We start from the raw sequence: 24,313 nt of genomic DNA, 5'->3' as shown, positions 1-24,313 counted from the left end.
ATCAATTTTAAAAAAGTAGCAATGGAGTAGGTTATTGTTATAAATTCTAGTTTTCTCTGCTTCCATTTGGATAGTTTTGGACCATTATAACTATATACGTTACTACAGTCGCAGCAAACTGAAAACAAATTTTTCATTAATGATTATTACTAATGAATATTTTAGGAATGTGAAAAATAATTTAAGCTTAAATTTACATCTTTGACAAAATAAAGACCAAGATCAAAAAATCCGCATGGTGAAAACTTCAAAGCATTTTTTTGTATTTGAACCGAAAAGTTTCATATTTCTGTCTGTATCTCAGTGTCATTGGCCTCGAGCTCTAATTTATCAAGTATTACACCAGTTTTTGTCCACTGGAATAAAAATTAATAATTTCACAATTTTCTTCATAATATAAAATACATACATATATAAATATATATATTACCTCATTAGCGGTTTTTTGACAAATATAATTAGTACTAAGAAAGGTATAACACGGAGGCCATAACATAATCAAAGTTACGAATAGGCTTATAATTTTATCATAAATGTCCTGTAGTGGGTTGATCAACCATAAATATTCATCGTACATTAAACAAATAATGGAAACAAGAGATGTGATTGTCGTAAGAGTAAGGGGAATACTGTAAACTGTGGTTATATTGCGGCACAATAATTCCAATTTCAAATGTATTCGTCTAATGGAAAAAAAGGATTTTTGATTAAAGAAATGAAAATAATTAATAAGTAGTACACTGAGAAAAAAAAATTAACTTAAATCAAGACAAAAAAATTTTAAATGAAGTAAAATTTACTTAAACCAAGAAAAATTTCTTAGTTTAAGAATTTTTCTACTTAAATCAGAAGATGAAATTCTTTAAAACTATTTACTTAATTCAAGTAAATTTTTATTTCTGTGTTGCAAGTTATTAAAAGATCTCACCTGATATTATGAAGAAAATCGAGCTTTAAATTGCTACCGACAGGAATTGCCCATCTATCATTAGTTTCTTCTTGTGTCATATTTTCGTTATGTATTGTTAAAAAGTTTTTCAGTTCTTTATTAATATTTTTAAGCCGCAATCTCATATGTTTAATCAGAAGAAAAAACCTCAGGTTAGATAACCAACTTACATGATGTCCATGATAGACAACGAAAGCAGTAAATACTAGATTTATTCCTCTAAGATATTTAAAATTGTATAAAATAAATATTGCAGAGTAAGACAGAAAAACAAAAATAAAAGAAAAAGCTATTTTTAAAGCGAAGCAAAATTCTCTCTGAACATTTATCGAAATTCCCAAGCTTTTAAGATTTTTATCAACTTCTAAAATATCACTACTGATCTTTGCAGTTGTCTAAAATAAAATTTTTCCATTAATTTAAATTAATTAGTTCTAATCTATTATTGTATTGGACTATTTAATGTACTTACGTTTCTGAAAATCCAACCAACAATAGTAATAGTAACAGTTATTATAAAATACATTAAACGCAAAATTCGGATTGTGATATCAAATATATTAGTTATCCCTTCTAAAGTCATGAACTTTGATGCGATGGTCATGAGGGAACAGACATATAAAATCAATGTAACAACAGAATAAAAAAGAGAATAATTAATTTTTAATTTTTTAACACTTTTATACGGTATAACACCGTGAAAAAATACACAATCAAGGACAAATATTGGCAGCAAAGCCTCCATTAAATTTGCTGGCTTCCACATTTCTAACACGACTATCGTAAATTAATATGTTTTCCATGCCTTTCATCGTATCTCCTAACCAATCTTTGTTTCATGATATCTATTCGATGTATGATCACTGAACTGATTATCTTTACTAGTAAACGTGAAAAAAATAGCGAATAACACCCTACTGTTACATTGTTACTTGCTATCATTAAATATTCACAGTGTACTATTTAAAAAATCAATTTATCCTCGCTTTTATTCATAAATTTTATTCATCTGATATTCTTAACATTTCATAAAAAATTTGAGAATGCCTACACACGGAAAAAAAAATATTGTTAAAATGACTATCCAACGTATTCTCAAATGACGTTTTCTTAAAATGAATACTTATGCTATTCATCTTTTTGAAATTGTCATTTCTGTGCAATTATTATTTCTTTACAATTTACATTTCTTAATTTATAATTCCCTTTTTTTTTTTTTTTTTTTTTTATATTGTCATCCACTCATAGCTGCGCAATATAAATAGGTCATCTATGGACTCAACCTATATAAACAATGTTGACTCACCATGTGGCTATCTTGTACATAAAAAAAATAAATTTGTCTACTGATAAGCACTCTGTAAATATATATTATTAATCCTGTAAATGGTTCTAGATGTTGGGTTTTATCATTAATGACTAAATAAATAAATAAATAAATAAATAAATAATAGTAATATATCACACTAGCTGTTGCCCGTTTGATCCGCTAGGCACTTTACAGTATGATAGTTTCAGATCTAGACTTGAAATTCAATTGGAGTATTATTTTGACTTGTCCAGGTTCCACATTCCATCGAATCGGAAGTAGAATTTATTGAAATCTGTATTAAGATGATTTCTACATGACAAATAAAAGATCCTTACCAAATTTGCAGCTTTTTGAAGCTATATTTTAAAAATTAAGATTTTTTATTGTTAACACCCACCCCCGTGATCTTTATTGGAGGTGATTCGGTGTAAAATCCGTTCTTAGATCATTTTTGTATCACATGTAGACGACTTCTATTGAATACTGAGTCTATAAGAGTTATAGCTTGGAAATTAAAAATTTTCTTTGTTAATACCTACCCCCGCAACCCTCTGTGGGGTGAGATATCGTAAAATTCATTGATAGATTATTTTTACATCTGTTACAGAAGATTCCTACCAAATTTGAAGTCGATAGGAGCAATAGTTTAAAAATGGTAATTTTTCATTGTTGACGCCCCCGCGACCCCCCTTCTGGGTGAAATTTTGTAAAATCCGTTCTTAGCTGACCTCTACTCGGCGAAAGGAATATTCCTGCCGAATTTCAAGTCTCTAGGTCTTATAGTTCCTGAGATATCGTGATGAGTGACTATATCTATAGAAAGTCGCCAATATATTTATAGATTATCAATTAGTACGATGATTATAATTCCATAAGGATTTTTTTTTTTTCAGAACAAATGGTGAAAAAAATAAAAATAACTGTAATTAATGATGAAAATGTGAGGTAGCACATTGAATATGATATTTATATAAAAATAAAAAAAATTAAGCATTCGTTGGTCGCGAAATGAAGAGAAACATCACGCAGTTACTATAAATAACACAAGTACTGGCTGTGGAACGATATGGATACTATATAGATACATACAGTATATAGTTATGCGACAATAAATTACGCCCTGACCACATTATACCGTCGTTATGGTCATTTATATGCCGAGATTTTTTTCATTAGCTATTAGTTTTTTTATGCTTCAAAAAATTACTCTCCACAATTACAATTAAATATTATTTCAATTTTTCTTTTGAATTACCGGAAGAAAAAATATTCTATTTACTGATATAATTACGATAAAAATAATTGAAAAATCTGAAGATATATTGATAACGAATATTTCGAGGAAAAATAATTCCTTGCTCAATTATTCATTTTGTCATTTTTTATTGCTTGAAAAAATATTTAATTAAATATTCAAATTATTAAATACTAAAACCATAGAAGAGAATTTTAAGCTCAGATTAAATTATTATTCGAGTGCTTCATTTTTATCACCTATGATATTAAATTTAATAAGCTCATTAAATCTTCTTATCTCGGCAAATACGTCGTTTCCTAATACTCTAACATAAGCTCTGGTTTGAAACACTTTTTATCTTCCGTATACATTGATACTTCCTTTAAATTAAGATTTAATCTTGTATATGAGTCTCCTATTTTATTCATCTATAAGGTTTCTTTATATAAAATAAGGATCATCATTTTTAGAAAAACAATATTGCACGTCTTATAAGCGAAGCGAATGCGGTTATGCTCCAGACTCGCTTTTCAAAAATTGGGCGATTTCTTGGACTAAAATTGTCTCTATTCATTTCATATCGCACTTGTAAAATAATATTTACACATAAATGTCATGGAAAAATAGTTATTTCAACACTTATGAAATTTTTAAAAAACATTTTGCTTTTTAAATAAATAAAAAAAATGTTTAAAAAAATTATTCCGTGGACGTCCGGTTGTCAAATGTACACAGAAAGATAAAAATCTTAAGGAAGACTGAAAATTTCTTGAACGAAATTAAATTTTTTTAAGTCAAAAAAATTTCTTCTTGCTTCAAAATAATTTCGGTCTTCTTTATAATTTTCTTGGTTCAAGATTTTTTTTTGTGCATGTATGTAAACTGGCGTGCTCACGATAACAGCCGAAAATCAACCGATTAATTCCATTTATTTTTTATACACTTCAGTATGATCTAAAACTAAGTCCTTTTGAAGATCACGGTCTAATTCAATGTAGTTTATTTATAATTAGCAATAAACTAAAAATCCACTAATCATCTGTATATCTATATCTATGTAAATAAGGTTCGTTTACAATATGTGCGCAGTACCTTTTCTTTTCTGGGTAGATAATGACACAAAAGATTTAAAAGTATTTGTATTTTTTTTAAATCAATATTACTATCGAAAATGAGATTATGAGGCATGCACTTTTGAATTTTCTAAACTTTTTTATTCGTCTATAGGGTTTTTTTTTTCATAAAATAAGGATCATCATTTTTAGAAAAACAATATTTTTACCCCTTCGCCCCTGAAATAACACTTTCCCATGTAATAAATAATAGTTTTAAAAAAGCGTGGGATGCTTTTTGAGGAATTATAAAAATGATAATCACTCTACTCATGTCTGTCAATAGAATATTTATATCTATTGACCCATGCAACCCACCCTTTTTTTAAAACAAAATACATTTTTTTTAATTGACACTATTGTTAATTTATATTTATTGAAATTCTTAACACTATTTTTATTTTAAATTTGTTAAAACTTATTTTTCTATTTTCTATAAAAAGCGTGTTTTTTAGTTTTTTTAAACTATTATTTATTTTATACTTTTTAGTTTTGTTTATTTATAAAGGTTTTTTTTTTTTGGTTTTTTAAAATTATTATATGCTTTGTTGAATTAAAAATTCTCTTTGGTGTTCGAAAATTTGTTAATATTAGATAAATCGGCTAAAGATGATAGTTGGAAATTAAAATTTCTACCTTATCGACTATATATGAAAATTATAGAAATTAACAAAAATCTTATTTTGCAAATTGAAAAATGGAATAATTTTATCAATTTAGTGTATTGTCATCGATCTTTGATAAATCTACAAAGTTTGAACGAAATCTGTCCGTTTAAAGTGGGTTAAAATCGCGCCCAAAGGAGTCGGTTACAAACAACCATACAAATATACAGGTGAAGCTAATAAAATGCGTATAAAAAATTTGCGTAATTCGTCCGGGATTACTCAGGGAAATTCTAAGGAATTCACATTTTGACACAAATAAGAATTCCGGAGGAATCCAGGATGGAATGATCATCGTTAGAAAATTAATTGTTATTATTTTTATTATTAAATCAATAGAAAAAAATAAATTATAAATCAAATGAGTTATTTTTTAATAATGTCAAGAAAGTTCACGATAAGTTTGAAATTGTTTATTATTCAAAAAACGAAGGAGTTGCAGAAGAACGCCAGCAACAATCGAATTCGTTGGTCGTACGGGCACGTCATCGGATAATCGGTTTATAAGCCACTGAAATGGTCGCGAACTTTAACGGAGAAATGCAACTCTAGTCGTGCGACGTAACGTCTACCCCTGAGTAGAAAAGGAAGAGAATAGAATGAGCGAATAGGAAGCTGAGAGAACTTTTCAAACTCGGAATGGATGACGGCTGTGGGATTCTCTCTAAACCTGAAAATTGCAATTACAAGCTTGATTGCTGGTAACTTATAATGCCCAGAAACATTATCATAGACATTAGTTTATTCGATATTATCCAATAATTACATTATTATATTATTGTAAATATGATTCCTTGTAATTATCATTTAATTGGGCCCTGAATGATATTTAATTGCGATTTTATTATTACATTATTTTCGTGATAATTATAATTGCAGCTTGTTAAATAATAACAACAATTTTATTTCATGATGAGGAGATGAATATTATAATTTGATTTTAAATACTTTATTTTATTGATTTTTTTTTGTCTTTATAAATAACTATTATTGTAATGAAAAAAATTAACTTCATTCAAAAGAAAAAATCTTGAACTAAAAAATTATTTTAAAGAGTTTTAGTCTTTTAAATTAGGACAAAAAATTATTGAATAAAGTAAAATTTGTTTAAAAATAGTACATTAAGATACGAGTTGCTTAAATGAGCGATTATGACACGGCGTGAAGTTGGCGCACGAGCGAAGCGAGTGCGCTAACACGCCGTGAATGATCGCTCATTTAAGCTACGAGTATCTTACACTATTTTGTAGCACCAGTGTCCTAAATTCGTCTTCAGTATTATTTAAATTTAAATATAAAAATTAATTAAGCAAAAACAAAAATAGTATATCGTGCATAAATAAAATCTAGAATGTTAAAGTAAATAATTGCTTAAAAATAGTATGATAGTATATTGTGGTAATCGACAACGTTACACGAGTGGCACGCACTATCATTATTACAAATGTAGCGATATATGTAGACCCAAAATCGGGGTCCAGGGGCAGAGCCCCGGTGGGGTCCAGGGGCGAAGCCCCGTCAGAAGCTGGGGGGCGGAGCCCCCAGTCCTAAAAACGAATAAAAAGTTAAAAAAAAGAAATAAATATATATCAAATTTTAAATCCAAAGTGATTAATAGTAATTAAAAAAATTAATCCACACATTAAAACACTCAATATATAAAATTAAATAACAATAAATTTAGCTGTCACTTTATAATTTTTTAATTTTCTTTAACCAAAAAATTTGCTCCAAAATTTATTCATAAGAAATTGCATTTTTATTTTATAAAATTCCCACTTGTCAATTAAAAAAAAAAATTTGAAATGATTAACAAAAAAAATAAAAATATACTTAATAATTTTTTCATTTAATTATTAGTTTTTTTTATTATTTTTTTAACGATTTTAAAATGTTTATTTCCACTTATTTCTATTTATTATTAAAATCATAAAATGTAAAATCAACGAATATTTATTTTTCTTCGGATTGAACTTCAATGGTGAAATGGCAGTTTTGGAATACCTTATATTGAGACTCTTAAAATTTTTTCACGCATAAACCTAAATCTTGATCATAAAATACTGTAGAACTGATAAATAAATCAGGAGTTCCACAATCGTTGAATTGAGAAGTTGAATTTTTCTTTTTCGCAACAGTATTTTCTTGCGAAATAGATTTAAATTTTTTTTGATGGTGTGATGTATCAACTTCAACTACATTTGATGCTGGTGAACACGGTTGGCCAAAGTTTGATAAAACACTATTTTCGGGTTTGGACATTGAGACTGCTGTTTCAATTAATTTTTCATTTAATACTGATAAAACATTTGTAATTTTTGTCAAATTTTTTTTCGTCGAAACGTCTAAACTGGTTGATTTATTTAAAACGGTACTGTTTGTAACTACAGGAGATGGTTTAGTAGATCGAGGAGTGGATTCAACAGTATTTGTTTTTTTATCCAAAACAATTCCATCGGTGATCATAGAATGAGTACGTTTTTTGTTGTTAACGGAATCGGCAATATAACCTTCAACTACTGTTGATGACTTCCAACCACCATGTCTCTTCATCACTGTCATATCACCTCCAGCATCAGCTAATAATGTGGCAGATGTTCGACGGAAACTATGTCCAGTGTATTTATTGGCATTCTCTAATTTTAAAAATTCAGCAATGGTTCTAGGCATTGAACCAAACTTGTTAATTCCTATGGGCTGACAAGTACATCGACCATTTTGGTAATTCAAAAAAAATCGATCTGTTTTACAGGTTTTGGGCCTAGCATCCATGTATTCTTTTGCGTAGTCATAATATTTACCATCAATGGTAAATGATCTTGGCTGATTATTTTTTGTAATCGGAACTTTAATAAATAAAGTGTTCTCATCAATTTTTTTGACATCTTCCAGTTTCATGTTCATGAATTCACTTCTTCTTAAAGCACCAGAAATTCCAAATATTAAACAAACCTGCAACAGTAAGAATAAAATAAACAAATATTTAGACTATATAGACATTTTCATACTCAAAAAATCAATAAATATTTAATTACCTTTGTAGCAAGATATTTATTATCAGGGGCTTCATTTAAAAATTTTTGGATATTTTCTTTTGTAAATACTTCAGATTTTTAGCAACATATTTACTCATTTGTTTCTTCAAAAAAAACGTTACTTTTTTGTAATTACCAATATCAACGTCATCAAATGCTTTGATAGTAGTTTTCAACATCGAATGAAAAGCCCATAAACTGGGAGGGGCATATTTTTGAGAAAGATTATCAAAATAGACTAAAATCACATCTTCAGCAAAAGAATTTGATTTAACATTTTCTTTACGCCATGCTTTAAAAGCATTATAAGCTGCTACATACATTCGTTTAGATTTTGTTGGCATTGATTGCAAAGCTATATTCTTCGCCTTTTCTTTTATCTCGTCAGGAACAAAATCATTATAATCATCGTCTAAATCACTGTAATCACTGTCCATATTTATTACGGAATAGGATTCTTGTTAAATTAAATAACGTTTAGCAAATATTTCACACCAGAATAATGTTTACAACTGAGCGAAATCGATAATAAAAAACATTTGCGAATCATCAATTGAGGTTTCAGCATACTTCAGACTGAATCATAACCGACAAAAAGATGTAATTTTAATTATTAATTATTTATTATTTTCTATTTTTTCGGAGCTTTGAATGTTTTTAGATACATTTTTTCGTTTTTTTCTGCGGTGAAAGTCAAATTTTTAGAGCAGAAATGTATGGATTGATCGTAAATATGAGCCCGTAGCCTAAAAAATTCTTCTCAGCTCGTTTCATAATTGTTTATTTAAGTCAACAGTTGAGCGTGTCCTAAATACGAATTTAGGACACGCAGTGCTATAAAAAAATTTCCCCGTTTGAAAATTTATTAGCTCCAAAATCAATCTGATGAAGCTCGTCAAAATAATTTTTTTTAGTTGAAAAATTTTTCTCACAAGTCAATTTTCGATGCTAAGTAAATTGGCAGCAGGATACTTACTTACGATTAGGATTTAGTAGCTTTTTTATGTTCTACCTGAAGAATCAAACAGAACACTCAATAACTTACCAAGTTTACTAATAAATTATGGAGACAAGTAAACTCTCTACTTTATAGTCTTTCATATCATTGACTGCGTGCTTAATACTTAATTACACCGAATTCACTTTATTATTATTTACATGTTTACATATCTAATATAAGTACGTTTAAAGCAGAAAAAATTAAGAGTGAATTTTTTGCAGTGATAAAAAAATTAACTTGATTTAAAAAAAGAAAATCCGCAACCAAAAATGCTAATAGAAAAATTTGTTAACTGTTAATGAATTCATTTATTAAATACTGGTAAATATTTATTAAATCGTATAATGTTGGAAAATATCTTATTAACAGGTTAATAAAGCAGATTAAATAGACTTTTTTGGAATAAGCATAAAAATTTTTAAACGAAGAAGATATTCTTGATTTAAGTAAATTTTTAATACTTTTTCAGTGACAAAATTCAATTTAAAAATGATATTTTATCACACAAATACGCCGGAAACAAAATTTTTCCTATTTTCTTAATTATATAGATAACTAGCTGTTACCCGTGCGCTTCGCTGGGCATTTTATAGAATTGTATTTTTAGATCTAAGTTTGAAATTTAATGAGTATTTTTTTGATTTTCATCGAATTAGCTAATACCTTTTATCCATGTAATTATTTCAGCTAATATTCATTGTAACTTTCAATGTGCAATCATTATAATGTTTGCGTGGCTTTTTTTCAAAAATGAATAATAATTGACACGAAGAAAAAAATTTGAAATGAGAATTTGAAGTCTATAGAAGCTATAGCTTGGAAATTAAAAATTTTTAATGTTAACACCCACCTTCGCCAATCCCCGTGAGATGAGCTATCGTAAAATTTGCCCATAGACTTTTTCTACATCTCTTACAGAAGATTCCTACCAAATTTGGAGTCGATAGGAGCTATAGTTTAAAAACGGGAATTTTTCATTGTTAACGCCCCCGCAACCCCCCTTGTGGATGGAATTTTGTAAAATCCGTTCTTAGCTGACCTCTAATTAGCGAAAGGAATATTCCGGCCAAATTTCAAGTCTCTAGGTCTTATAGTTCCAGAGATATCGTGATCAGTGACTATATCTATAGAAAGTCTCCTATATATATATAGATAACAATTATAAAAATAAAATTATTTTTCTCGCAAAAAAAAAAAAAAATTGATAACACAGTGTCGGCGGTATTCTTCATGTTAATAAATATCGTACTTAAAATGCTATATAAACGAATATATATCAATGTCCCGAAGACTCTGTTGTGCTTTAAATGCAAATAACTGCGGGCTTTCTATTTTATTCTTCCATGTTTTATCTCTTTATTTTCTTTTATACTCGACAGTGGGTGCAAAATTGCATTATCTTCACCCCGAGTAAAAAAATAACTTTACTGAATAAAGTTTAAATGCATATTATGAAAATTAGTTTAGGGAAGATGACCGTAAATTTATACTTCAAAACTTTAATGCTTATTTTTATTAAATAAGGAATGACAATCAACAAAAACAGCAAACTGTTTATTATAAATTATAGCAAACAGAAAAAACAATGAGGATTTTATTATCTATCTGAATTTAAATTCGCATCCATGTCGAAAATTTACGAATAAATTTATGGTCATTGAATGTGCCTGGGAGTGTGTTAATCGCATAAATTCTCCCTGACACTCGTCAGCAATTAGGGATTGTCGGAAATCACTAATTACTGATTATTCTTGTATCCGGGGCTCGACGACAGGCTGCCGAGTACAAAGCTAATAATTGATTGGAATTCGATACTTTATTTATTGCTGACACACAGTATTGCTATCTAATGTTTTTTGTAAAATTGTAAACATTCAAATAATTATTTAAGACGAAAATTTTTCTAAAAATTAACTTACAATTTAATGTTATGCTTAAAATAAAATTGAAGTTTAAAATCCTGGAGAAAAATAATTACCATTTTTAAAGGTTATTTCTTTTAATAATTTTTCTTTCGTCTTCTACTTTTAGGTCATACGTGTCCTACACCGAAACTACAACCGCTAATTTTAAAGCTTAAAACAAGCACCTCCTAAAGCTACCGTAAATAATTAGAAAGAAAAAATTTTCTATTATTTGTGTGAAGTAATCTTGAATTAAATTACGCTAGAGATAAATTTATTAAATCTCTGCTGTTACGTTTATATTCGTCGTGTTATACGAATATGATAATGATAAGTAACATGTGTAATTAAAGCGCATTTAAATTTCTGCCATAAACAGATCTACATAAATTACAACTTTGCAAGTAAAAATTTTTAATGAAACAATATTCACCCTATTAATGGAGGGCTTAACGTTAAGAACCTTAAACAATTCAGATTTATTTCTAAGTGATAACTAATTCATGAGAACAAGAACTATTGTGATAATCTTTAAAACGTTTGCATGAAGACTCGTAACTGAGTGCGAAATGCCCGTTTCGCTTGTTGAAACAAGACAATTAGCAAAATGAAGATGCTTCGAGGCATTTCAAAACTATCATTTCTGTCCGCAAAAGTTTTTGACTTGGTAAAAACCTTTTTATTATATAAAAAATCGATTTAAATAAAATTTCTCCTAAAAAATATTTATTAAATATTAGAAAATAAATGCTTGGAATTAGTAAATTTTTTTTTCATATTTAATATCATTTAGTTAATTTTTTTCAGTGCGTAAAATTAATATCAAAAATTTTTCATTTAAAAATTCGAACAATTTTTCAACCTGAAATTAGTAATTTTACAAATAAAAATTAAAAAAGTCATAGTTTTATATTTAGTATATTTTTCAACATAATAACTTCAAATAGTAAAATTTGTCAAAAATATACATCCATTACAAAAAAGAGCTATTAGTTATTGCGGAAGTAAAGTAACATGCTAATGATATTATTTAGAGTAGTTGTGTTACGGAAGTAATGTCATTCAGTCGAGTTATTACTCTGCGTGTAATTAGAGTATACTCGTGATTGGCTGCTGGAATCTATTTGCCGAAAGGATACGTTATGGTAGAGTTATCATCTTGATGACTCTGTTTGCGACATAAATTAAATTTACCGAATACAACTCAAACATCACTTTCAATTGCACCAAAAACGACGTTAATTAATGACCGATTTATTATAATGCGTTACGGCACTTTCTCATTTATTATTAACTATTTCACTAATTATTAATTATACAACTCATCATTTGCCGATGTTCTCGCGAAACCGATTTTCAGGCATTACAAACTGCGCAAAACATTAATTAAACTCCATTAATAACAAATTTCGAGGATAAATATGCATGATCAATAGATACCTGTTTACCTGTTGTATTATTAATTATTTTACAAGCCCATCATCATTCTTTCTTTTCAATCTATTATGTATTTTCCTCATAGGATTTCAATTAAATTATGATTTTATTAGCTTTATTGAAAATTTTCATTATTTTGCAAGTATAGAACCAGGGTGATTAATTTTATATAATGTTATTTTACTCGAATGTTCGATTTAATCATTTTAGTAGCTACATATATCTTCAACGGTTTAATTTTTCAATGTTGATTTTTTTAATATATATATTTATCAATTATTAATATATGTTTTTTTTTTTAATTAATTTTTATGAAATTTAATTTTGTTTAAATAATCATTTTTTCACGGAAAAAAGTAAACTGTAAAATTCACTCGGATTCCGGTTAATTTTAATAGTTTTAAACAGTAAAGCGGACTCTCATCTTAAAAAATTACAGTTTCAAATAGTAAAAATTGCCGTTTCAATGTATAGTCCATACTGTGAGGAAAAAGGGAAACTCAGATGAGGAGAGGATGGTTTCACTCTGGGAGATTTTAATATTTGAAACAGAAAAAATTCTACTCTTGAAATCTATATTTTACCAGTCCAAGCAAGTCAATAATTATGGTTTCATTTTCAGCGTTGCATTTAAAATTTACCATTTTACTTTGTAAATATTGACGTTGCTTGTATAATTTGAAATTTAGTAACTGTATCTTATACTTTTTACATATCATGCGATCATTTTTTAGGTACGAAATGGTAAATATCAAAGTCAAAATTCTTAATTATTAGTCTGTAACATTTTCGAATTTCACATAGGGAATATTACTGTTTGAAATAGTATTTTCTTCTATTTAAAGAATAAATTGTAGCATTTAAATGATAAATATTACATAGTGGTTATTAAAATCACGATTGTACTGTTTAAAGTGGTAATTTTTAGCAGTTGATCATTATTTATTATAAATCGACTATTATTTATGAGTTTTTTTTTTTTTTTTTTTTTTTGTAAATAAAAGTAGATGGAGTTTTATTTCTACATAGTTACCATAGTATTTATGTAAATGGTAGAAAAAAAACGTGATTGCATGTGATACATCTCACCTTAAAATTATTAAGAGTCTTATACAGGAAAAAGTTCTATTTGAATCAAATAAATAATTTTGAAGAAATTTTTCCTTGGTTTGAGTAAATCTTACTTGATTCAAGAATTTCCCGACTTGATTCAAGTTGATTTTTTTTTTCCAGAGTATATAAATAGTAAAAGATATGTGTTGTTTATCATGTATATGTAGGTATATAAATAGTAAAAGATATGTGTTGTTTATCATGTATATGTAGGTAATGTGTCGACGACAATCCAACAGCATGAAAACCTTTCGTAGACTCTTGTAATCTCGTCTGTCGTATCGCGTCACGGCTGGTTGGCTCTCCAGTAAGGCTGAACAGTGAATCTCGTTGTTGTAATACTACTAAAAGAGATGGAGTGTCAGGATCCAGGGAGCGAGATGGAAACCAATAAAAAGCTCGAGTGTGGCTATTTCGACGCTTCCGTTCTACTACTGTGATATCAAGCTACTTTATTTTCACGAGTTGTTCTATTTTACTCTCTACCACTCTCCACTCTACTATCCTCTTTCCGAGCTACCATATGTGGTTTACTCTCCACGTTGGAAAGCAATAACTAAACTAATCGTATGCTAAAAATTTTTTTTCATTTACCGATATCACTTTTTTTTATTCAATCGCTTTACTTTTACTTTTATTTGTTTTTAGGGAAATTGCTTCAATAACAATGCATTATTTTTTTTTTTGTTTTTTAATAGAAGCAATAGAAGAAAACAAAACTTGAGATTAAAGAGAAAAAATTCTTCATATGAGAATTTTGCAAATTTAACCGATGACTTTACTGTTTTTTAAGCTAAACAATATTTCACAATATGTCAACATGTCATTCGCCCGCCTCAACTCAGAACAAAATGCAGTAACTGATATTTCTTAGATTTATTTTGGGAAAAAGTTTACACTCTAAATTGACGAAAATTCGATTTTTAAGAAAAGTTAATGTCAGATTGTTTACTTGCAGTTATAATAAATGCAACAATATTGAAAAAAATCTGGAAAACGATTGACCCTAAAGGCCATCCCTGCAATTCCACCCACAAGGAGGGTTGCGGGGGCGTTAACAATGAAAAATTCCCGTTTTTAAACTATAGCTCCTATCGACTCCAAACTTGGTAGGAGTCTTCTATAAGAGATGTAGAAATAATCTATCAATGAATTTTACGATATCTCACCCCACAGAGGGTTGCGGGGGTAGGTATTAACAATGAAAATTTTTAATTTCCAAGCTATAACTCTTATAGATTCAGTATTCAATAGAAGTCGGCTATATGTGATACAAAAATGATCTAAGAACGGATTTTACACCGAATCACCTCCAATAAAGATCGCGGGGGTGGGTGTTAACAATAAAAAATCTTAATTTTTAAAATATAGCTTCAAAAAGCTGCAAATTTGGTAAGGATCTTTTATTTGTCATTTAGAGATCATCTCAATACAGATTTCAATAAATTCTACTTCCGATTCGATGGAATGTGAAACCTGTGCAAGTCAAAATAATACTCCAATCGAATTTCAATTCTAGATCTAAAACTACAATTCTATAAAGTGCCCAGCGGAGCGGACGGGTAATAGCTAGTTTCCTATATGGATTCCTATAGGAATCCATACTTCCTATGTGGATTTCTGTAGAATCCATACTTCCTATGTGGATTTTCCATATAGGAATCCATAAACCTACAGATTCCCATGTGGACTGCTATGGGTTCCTACACGAATCCATATTTTCCTCTTTGGATTCCCATGTAAACTTATGTGGATGATTTTGATAGGGTATATTATATAAAGAATAAATACGAAATCAATGATAAGTATGCTAAATGATAATTTATTGTAACACTCGTGTTCTACTCGTTCTCTTCGGTCACCCCTTAATTGATTTAGAGCGCCACGGGATTTTTAGACACAGTATCCTGAAACTGGACCAGAGCATGGAGTAAGTTTTACAGGGTCGTGAGAGATTGCTAGGAAGGAAACAAAAATCATCAAAGAAATTCATTTTACAAGAAATTTTATTTAACCAACCCAATTACAATAATAATCCCCTTACAATTAATTAACACTTAATACTAAGTCCTATTCCCGTTTATACGACGGTTTCCTATCATAGTGCTTAGTCCCGACGATACCCTCTTATGGAATGACCATACCACGGTTTCTAACTGTAACTATTTTTCTCAACTTTCCACACGCACACACAATATAATTATTATCCAAACACACAAATTAATACTCCCATAATTGTACAGATTAATTTTTTTAAAATTTTATTTACTAAATTCTTCAAATTAAAATTTAATTATCTAATTTTCCCTTAATTCAATTTTTGCATTCATCCCTAATCCAAATTCCTTATAAAGTTAATTTCCTAATTAAAATTCTTAACTAATTTACTGCCGTGGTCTTAATAATTCAACAATGAATATTCAATACTAAGAGGTCTTCGAATCTTGTATTAATAGATTAAAATTTGACGACAGAGAAATTTGGACACTCATCCAAAATTTCTATTTCAGTAAATTTATATCAGAGAAGGGGTATTGCGTGTTCTTTTAGTTCAAAAAAACCCACTAAAAGAATCATCTAACTCCAAAAAGTGATCATTGATTACAATCCAAAATAATTTTAGTAAAAGATTTCTTTTTTAAGCTAATGTCATTGTGTGATTGGTTCATTGAACGTTGATATTCTTGTTCTAAGTGAATAATGGATAAATTCGAGTTATCCACATTACAAATAAAATAATTAAAATTTTGTCTGAAAACTGACTTCTACGGTAACTTCTTATATTACATCTTATTTTTTTTTTTTTTTTTTAATGACGAATAAGTGTTGTGACGAGCACTTTTGGAATTTCCAAACTCTTTATTAAATTAAAATTGAAAAATATTTTTTACAAGCTTGCACTAATAATTTTTCAAATTAAAGATGAGTGAAAGTGATAGTAATATTCATCAATAAGTAACATAATCTGACGACTGATTTGGCGTTGTCATTTAAATTACAATGACTTAAAACATTATTAATTGCACTTTTTGCATTAACAATACTTGTAAAAAGTAATGAATTATTGGAAGACGAATTTGGGACAGCGCCTGCACCGATGAGCATTCCGATTATCTCATCATTGTCGTCTATGGCCACCATTGCGGCTATGGAGAGGGCGTTTTTACCGGAGTTTCTTAGGATGTTCGAGTCGGCATTGTACTTTATCAGCAGCTGGATTATCTCTTTTTTCAAGTCCACTGCGATGTGTAATGGAGAACAGTGGTTTGAGTGGTATTATTTTGGAATTGAGGTGATACAAATATTGAATCACCGTGATGTCAATTTCACATTACAGTGAAGTAAATTATACATGCACTACACGCATGCGCCTGAATATTGTATAGGTTACATTTGTTGTTGATATTTCGAGTCGTATGTATTTTTTTTTCTTTATTAAGAATTTGTTATAAAAAAACAAACGCGAAAATCATATGGCCGACGATTTTGTATGTTCAATGCTAAAAGGATATTGTCTTGAAAAATTTATTTTAACGTTTGAGGGTAAGTATATCAATCGTTAAGTTAGTCCCATTTAAAATACATTAGATACAAAAATTGTATCACCGCGTGATGTAAATTTAGGATTATCTCTGTTGACTTCACAAGTTATACCATTTTTGTATCACCTGATGAGATTTTCAGGTAGGACTCGCGACTTCCGTAGTTAAAAGTTTATGTTAGAATGTACGGTACATATTCTTGAGAATCAGTATTGACAAGCCCAAAACTTTTTGCTGTTTATGTACTTATTTTAGCCAGTCATGAGCGTTAAGATATTTTGTAGTGGTTACACTGTAGTATTTTGGACCAGCTGTAGACTAACCTCTGTTTTAATACATATGCGTTTATTTATTTATTTACATACATTTATTCGGAAATATAGTTACAATGTCTGAAAAAAAAATAATTGACAGTATTGTTGTGTTTCTTCAGAAAAGTCAGAAATTAAATTTTTTGTGTTGATGTATTAACTGATTTTAAATTTTACAATTTTTTATTATTTCATCGGACTACTATTTTTATAACTTATGAAAGATTAATATATATTATTATATTAAAATTGTTAACTTTTAAAAATTTTTTAAAAATGTAGAAAAATACGTACTTCATAAAATAATCATTGTCATTTTTTTTTAAATAAATAAAATTAATAACTACAATATTACACCTAACGTACATTAAACTTTTCAGTGCATGCGGGTCTCATACTTTTTTTGCGCCTCACAAAACTTGCGTTGTTGCCATAGCTTTATTAACGTATCCCTTCCTCGGCTAAAGTCTGGTAAATTTTTCATTACTTATTAATAAATATCTCTGAAACTATGTGGTAATTATCAATGAAATTATTTTAAAAAAATTGTTTAGTTGTGAGTTAACGTTACTCTAGTTTTTTTAAAAGATCCTTAGAAAAGTTTCTGAGGTATAAAAATGTTTGTAGGTTAACTTTTGCGTATTCCATATACCGTAACGTATAAGAGCGTTCAAAACTCAAACTTTTATATCAAATATCTCTGAAACTAGATGGTCAAAAATTTTCAAATTACGTCAATCGATGCAGAACTATATGAACATTAATCTGCCAAAATTTTTTAAAAATCCTAAGAAAACGACGCCGGCGAGGGTACTACCTTAAAGTCACTTTTTTTTTTGTGTTGGAATTCGAACCCACGCCTGGTCGGTAAGTTAGTTCGAGTACTCTATAGACCGTGCGCCTTAAATCACTCAGCTAACGAGTTGCTATGGTTTTTTATATTTTAAACTTTCAAATTTTTCCATAGCATTACATATATAACTAAGAATACTTTTAAATTTACTGTTTTATACTAAGAGAAAACTAATAATTTAAGAAAATGTTAATATTTTTTTAACAATCGATTTTTGATAAGAGCATCATGTGATAAGATTTCAAAATGAAATATATTATTGGTTGTGTTTGGCCGAAGTAAGTTCTTTCTAAACTTAGTAAGCCAGTAAGCATAAAAAAATTAAAATCTTACAAGCTGACTATAGCGCTTTTCGGCCAGGACAGACTTACTGGCTTAACATAACACAAAACATCGGTTTGCGTTATATCCCGTACATAACCTCATATACTGAATATAATTGACAGTACTAAATTTAGCAATATAATTTAATTCAAGTAAATATTTGCAAATGGATAATTTTATGAGAAATATTTTATTGGAAGAAATATTAAACGACCCAGTGGATAATATCGATAATTTAGTGAATCAAGGTCTGTTCTTGTTCGTTTTGTTTACATCAACAATAAGCAATATGGCGTCGTATATTAAGCTATGCTTACTGCGTTAGCACTTATTTTGTGTCCCGGCCGAAAATTTTGTAAGTATAATGAGTGACTTACTACATTTAGTAAGTCCTTACCTCGGCCAAACACGCCCATTGTTTAAGTTTTTTATAAGAATATTATTATTTGAGTATGTAAATAGAAAGCGTTGAAAATAAAATTCTTGTTCAAACCAACTCAGCTAACGTGATCGGTTAAAATTTATTTTTATTTGAATTATTAATTTTCAATTAATATTTATTTTATAATCAATTTTTAGTAAAAATTTTAATAAATGTCTGTCTGCTAATTTAAGTATTATTTAAAATCAATATAATGCTTAATATTTATTAGTAAATACTACTTACTTCAAACGTAAGCAAATATTTATCCTAACCATCATCTTCTAACCACGTGTTTACAAATAATGCCATAATAATCAATAAAAATATTTTTAAATTCACTTATTACACTAAAACACTTTTTAATTATTATAAAAATTACCTTTTAATATTTGTAGTCGTTGTCCAATTGAAAATTTGAAAATAACAATTTTTCGCTGCTTCTCTGCTTCTGATCACTGCGATAAACAAACACTAATTGATGTACTTAAATTTATCCCTAACTATACCTGAGGATTATAGTAAATATTTACCCTCACCCCTGTATCCAATTTACTTAAAGTAATTAAACTATACAGTACTCTTGAATTTTGCTTACAAAGTTTATTTCATTTTATACAAAAAATATATGTGAAATAAATTTGAACTATATTCAAAATATACTTGCATATATTTCAAATGTAACCAAATTATATTTGGTTTACTGAACTTTTGGCCGTTTTTGGTATACGAGAAAAATATTTCAAATAAATGTACAATATATTATTAATATATTTATCTTATGTAATAAATATAAATTATAAAATACAATCGGAATATACGAGCAATGAACTCACTTTATGTGAAAAATATCAGCTGGATTCGAACTATAATTTGTTTATATAAAAAATATACCAAAATTATACACTACTGGAAAAAATTAAGGGATCAAAAAAAAATTCCAAATTTTTCGGTAGTTTTCAACAGGCCGTAACTTTGAGAGAAATGGTCGTACAGGAAATAAAAAAAAAGGAAATTGTAGCTCCAAGTGTCTAGTTTTTGGATTAGAACTTCAAAATTTTGTAGCCTCCGCGGTTTCTGAGTAATCGTAGAAAAACCAGCAACAAAAAAATTCTCAAAATTTTTTTAGTTTTTTTTTTTGGTCTACGAGCGTGGAAAAAATTTTTTTAGCTTAACCACCATAAGGATCGGATACTTTGTTCATTTAGCTTTAATTTCTTTTTTTAAACACCCTGATACGTCCACTCTTCGCTGAGATATCGGTCTTCAAATGGAAAAGGATCTTTTTGTCTTTGATTATCGATATCTCAGCAACCAATGATCGCACAGAAAGTTAAAGGTGGGTTTCAAGAACTTGAATGAATTCCCCTTAACGACTGTCCATTGTTTTTTCGAAAAAAATTTTTTCTTTCCGTCACATGAATTTGAAAATGCAACAAAAAAGGGCTTTTAGTGGTTTTTGGAAAATCAAGCGCTGGATCGAAAATATTGAGGAAACCACTAATGTTAAGTGTGCCTTTTACAGTTCAATATGTCCACAAAAACCCTACAAAGAATCAAATTAATCCAGCCAGCCGTTTTTTTGTTTCACTTGATCGAATTTTTGAAAAAATTAAACGTTTTTTGCTCTGAAAAGCTCATAATTTTTAAAAATGAGAAAAAAAATTGTTTTTTCGAGCTTTTTCCACATTTTTGTTCCAGAAAGTGCTTAAATTGAAAAAAAAAAAAAAAAAAAAAATTTTTTTGAAATTTTTCTTTTGAAAAGTTGATAAGAAAACAATTACCGCCGGCATTAGTGTTATCCAAAGCGTACCACGTGGAGGTCGCGCGGTCGGATTTACGCTTGTGTGTGTGTGTGTGTGTGTGTGTGTGTGTGTGTGTGTGTGTGTGAGGTATTTCAGGAGAATTGAGACCCGGTGGCTCGTCAGTTCCACCGTATTTAATGACTCCAAACTCATTCTCTGAAGGTTTTTGTTGGTTCAATACCGGATATTACCACCCCTGTTTTCAATAACGGCTCTCAAATGTTCAGCCATGTTTATGCAGACGGTAATTTGAGGCTGCGGAATGGTATTCCAAATGTGCTGAAGCGCGCGCTCCAAAGCAGCTAAGTTCTGCAAATTTGGATACTCTCTGCGCAACCGACGGCCCATTATGTCCCAAACGTGCTCTATGGGGTTGAGATCTGGACTCATTACTGGGTGTCGCAACAATGTGATGTCATGCCGCTCAAAGAAGCGCCGGGTAATGTTGGCTGTGTGTGGACGTGCATTATCTTGCATCTCAAAGTTACGGCCTGTTGAAAACTACCGAAAAATTTGGAATTTTTTTTTGATCCCTTAATTTTTTCCAGTAGTGTATTTGAAATATGTACTAAAATCTTAAATGTTCGAAATTTTTGGATGCACCAGAAACTGACCAGAGTCAATGTTTATTTAAATCAATAAGTTACCCAGTGCATGACTCATGACGCATATATTTTAAATATAATTTCCGTATATTTTTAATATACTTTTCACACAAAAAAATTATAATTCGGATATATTTTGAATATATTTTGCAGCTTGTATTCTTCATACACAGTAAGTATATTTTTCACATGTTCCTATTATATTTCATAACTTATATTTATCATAGAAAATAAATATATTGATAATATATTTTACTTTTATTTGAAATATGTTTCTTGTATATCAAAGACGCCAAAAGTTCAGTAAATCAAATATAATTTGCTTACATTTGAAATATAAGATAACGGTGGGTAATAAAGCCTAGCTAAGGGAGATTTTGAAAAAAATCGAAAATATTGCATTAAATTATTGTAATGTATCATTAATTTTTAAATTAATACATAAGCCATAAAATATAATGGAGTAATGGTAATTTTCACTATAAACAAACACAAAATTAAATTTTTTCAAAAACATTGCGAATAGGCTTTATTTTACTACGATAGGGTAATAAGGCCTACGGGTTATACATACCGAAAATAGTTATACTAGATAAAATTGGTATTAGAGATCAATCATCACTCAAATTGAGCAACACTACTTTTAAAGATGTTGATAAAAATTAGAACATTGATTTGAAATTATTAAATATAAAATTATAAAAAATGTTTACCATTTACTCAAATCGTTTCTTAGGATAGCATATGATGGATGATGAAATATAGAAGACAAGGAACGTTGTATCGGGACTCTATAGACTTGTAGCGATATTTCGATGCTAGACGCTTCTACTAGAGAAGTCTTTAGCGGAAGCGGTTATTTTAAATAGCATTTCTTTCACTTAGGCCTTCTTACCCGCGGGTAGCTTGCTAGAAATATATGCAAATATATTTTGAATATAGTTCAAATATGTTTCACATATACTTTGTGTATACAATTAAATCTTCTTATTTCCTTTGGAGACTACGAAATGTAATGCAGTACAATTTGTGTTTTTTTTTTGTATTTTTTTTTGGAGGGAAGTGACATATTGAATTTACGTTCGCTCCAAGGTTGATTAAGTTTGCTACTTCTTTGTAGTTATTTATTGTTATTATTATTATTATTATTATTATTATTATTATTATTATTATTATTATTATTATTATTATTATTATTATTATTATTATTATTATTATTATTATTATTATTTGCTTACATCAAATATCTTAAAAAAAAAATGATATAATATAAAATGGACATAATGGTGATACAGCTGAATAGTAATGATTATATCGTATAATTAATAAATATAAAGTCTATGATAAATATGACGAATGATGTTTCATGGAAGTATTGTGATAGTTTAATTAAACTCGAAAATCTATTTTGGATGGATTTGAGTTCTGGAAAGCTGTATGATAAGCATTCTTCGAAGTGGAGAAGTTGTAGGGGTAATTTTGTGGCAATTGGTGCACTGCTTCCATAAGTGTTAAATTGTAAATGAATGATTTCAATGTTCCGTCTTTTTCGAGAATTACCATTCTATGTCCAAAACCTGGATTTTTCAGTATGTCGGATTCATTACCCGATATGACAGCAATCACTTCGAAGTCGACCAAGCGTTGCAATTGATGATCCGTCAATAGGTAATAAAGTCCTTTTCCGTCGACCAATTTGTACAAGATCATTTTTTCAGCGTTTTTTTCGAGTTCGGACTTTAAAGAAAGTACGTCTTGAGGTTTTATTATGCTTTGGGTTCCATCAGGTGAAATCATTCAGATATGAAGATTTCCCGTTTCTTTGTAAGATTCAGGTTGATTACGACCATTGTCTCGCACTGGAGATGTACTTATCTGCACAAAACAAATTACAATGTTAAGAAAAGTTTGATAAATCCAAATTTTCCATTTTTTAATCATTATATATCAAGCTTCAATTGAAAAAGAAAAATAAGTCGCAAAAATCAATTGATTTTAAATAAATTCAAAATCAATTTAAAAGTTTGTTTAAATTTTGTCGCAGATAGTATTTTTTTTTCTACAAATTCCGATTAGTCAGATGGAAAAATGAAAAAATTAAATAAGTTGAACAATTTATCTGTACAAAAATTATCAAAACGACTTATGTAAAGTCAAAATAGCAATTTTTTGATTTAAAAAATTTTTTGATAATTTCTGCGAATATTTGTCTTATCAATAGTTTGCTTTTTATGTCATAATGCTGAAGTTAGCCGTCAGATGTCAATTTTAAAAATTTTAATAACAAATCAATTACAATAAAAAAATGCTTTTAAAATTTTTCACTTGAAATTTTTATTAATTTTCACATGTGAAACTTTTTAATTAATTTTCACATGTGAAACTTTTTAATTAATTTTTTTTTTTTAATAATTGCATTATTATAAAATTTTGAAATAATTTTTTATGTCTGCCAACTTCAGTGTCATTTTATATCATTTATATATACGTCCATACGCATCAACTGTCAAAATATAAATTTTTTGACAATTTTTTGTTGAAATTTAAATCATATGAAAATTTCATTGATTTAACAAGATTATATGAAATACTTTATTTAAAATATTAAATATAAAAAGTAAATTTTGTTTTTACCTGGCTAATTGCGTAGCAAGCAAGAGCACCAATGAAAAATACTTGAGCGTTCAT

General features: G+C 28.6%; 2 protein-coding genes and 1 pseudogene across 4 annotated transcripts; all 3 read right to left on the bottom strand.

Annotated features, from left to right (window-relative positions):
* On the bottom strand, positions 1-19,761 carry LOC141530159 (uncharacterized). Of its 3 annotated transcripts, none has more exons than XR_012479716.1 (6): positions 19,598-19,761; positions 1,422-1,996; positions 929-1,344; positions 431-683; positions 198-356; positions 1-118 (listed from the first exon to the last, which is right to left on the bottom strand). XR_012479716.1 is itself a non-coding variant. In XM_074247103.1 (4 exons), the coding sequence occupies exons 1-4, from the start codon at positions 1,713-1,715 to the stop codon at positions 282-284; spliced, it is 1,038 nt and encodes a 345-aa protein (XP_074103204.1). In that variant the 5' UTR covers positions 1,716-3,499; the 3' UTR covers positions 47-281. The 3 variants fall into 3 exon arrangements, 1 of the variants encoding a protein (XP_074103204.1); XR_012479719.1 differs by having other exon boundaries at positions 1,422-1,535; XM_074247103.1 differs by lacking the exon at positions 19,598-19,761 and having other exon boundaries at positions 47-356; positions 1,422-3,499.
* LOC141530340 (uncharacterized) lies at positions 7,170-8,384 on the bottom strand. The gene is made up of 2 exons (XM_074247391.1): positions 8,311-8,384; positions 7,170-8,227 (listed from the first exon to the last, which is right to left on the bottom strand). The coding sequence occupies exon 2, from the start codon at positions 8,177-8,179 to the stop codon at positions 7,295-7,297; it is 885 nt and encodes a 294-aa protein (XP_074103492.1). The 5' UTR covers positions 8,180-8,227; positions 8,311-8,384; the 3' UTR covers positions 7,170-7,294.
* A 3,253-nt stretch (positions 19,762-23,014) lies between the features above and the next one.
* LOC141529492 (uncharacterized) lies at positions 23,015-24,313 on the bottom strand (annotated as a pseudogene).

The sequence above is a fragment of the Cotesia typhae genome, unplaced genomic scaffold (genome assembly GCF_013202065.1).
Source record: "Cotesia typhae breed Kobodo isofemale line unplaced genomic scaffold, CoteBio_Ctyphae contig_119, whole genome shotgun sequence".
In the NCBI taxonomy this organism is placed as follows: Eukaryota; Metazoa; Arthropoda; class Insecta; order Hymenoptera; family Braconidae; genus Cotesia; species Cotesia typhae.
This window is presented reverse-complemented; position numbering and strand designations above follow the sequence as displayed.

Coding starts and splice junctions, on each gene's coding strand:
- LOC141530159 (XM_074247103.1), bottom strand. CDS start 1,715: ATGTGGAAGCCAGCAAATTTAATGGAGGCTTTGCTGCCAATATTTGTC. Junction 684..928: donor GATTTTCTTCATAATATCAG/GTGAGATCTTTT, acceptor TTTTTCCATTAG/ACGAATACATTTGAAATTGG. Junction 357..430: donor GTCAAAAAACCGCTAATGAG/GTAATATATATA, acceptor TTTTTATTCCAG/TGGACAAAAACTGGTGTAAT.
- LOC141530340 (XM_074247391.1), bottom strand. CDS start 8,179: ATGAACATGAAACTGGAAGATGTCAAAAAAATTGATGAGAACACTTTA.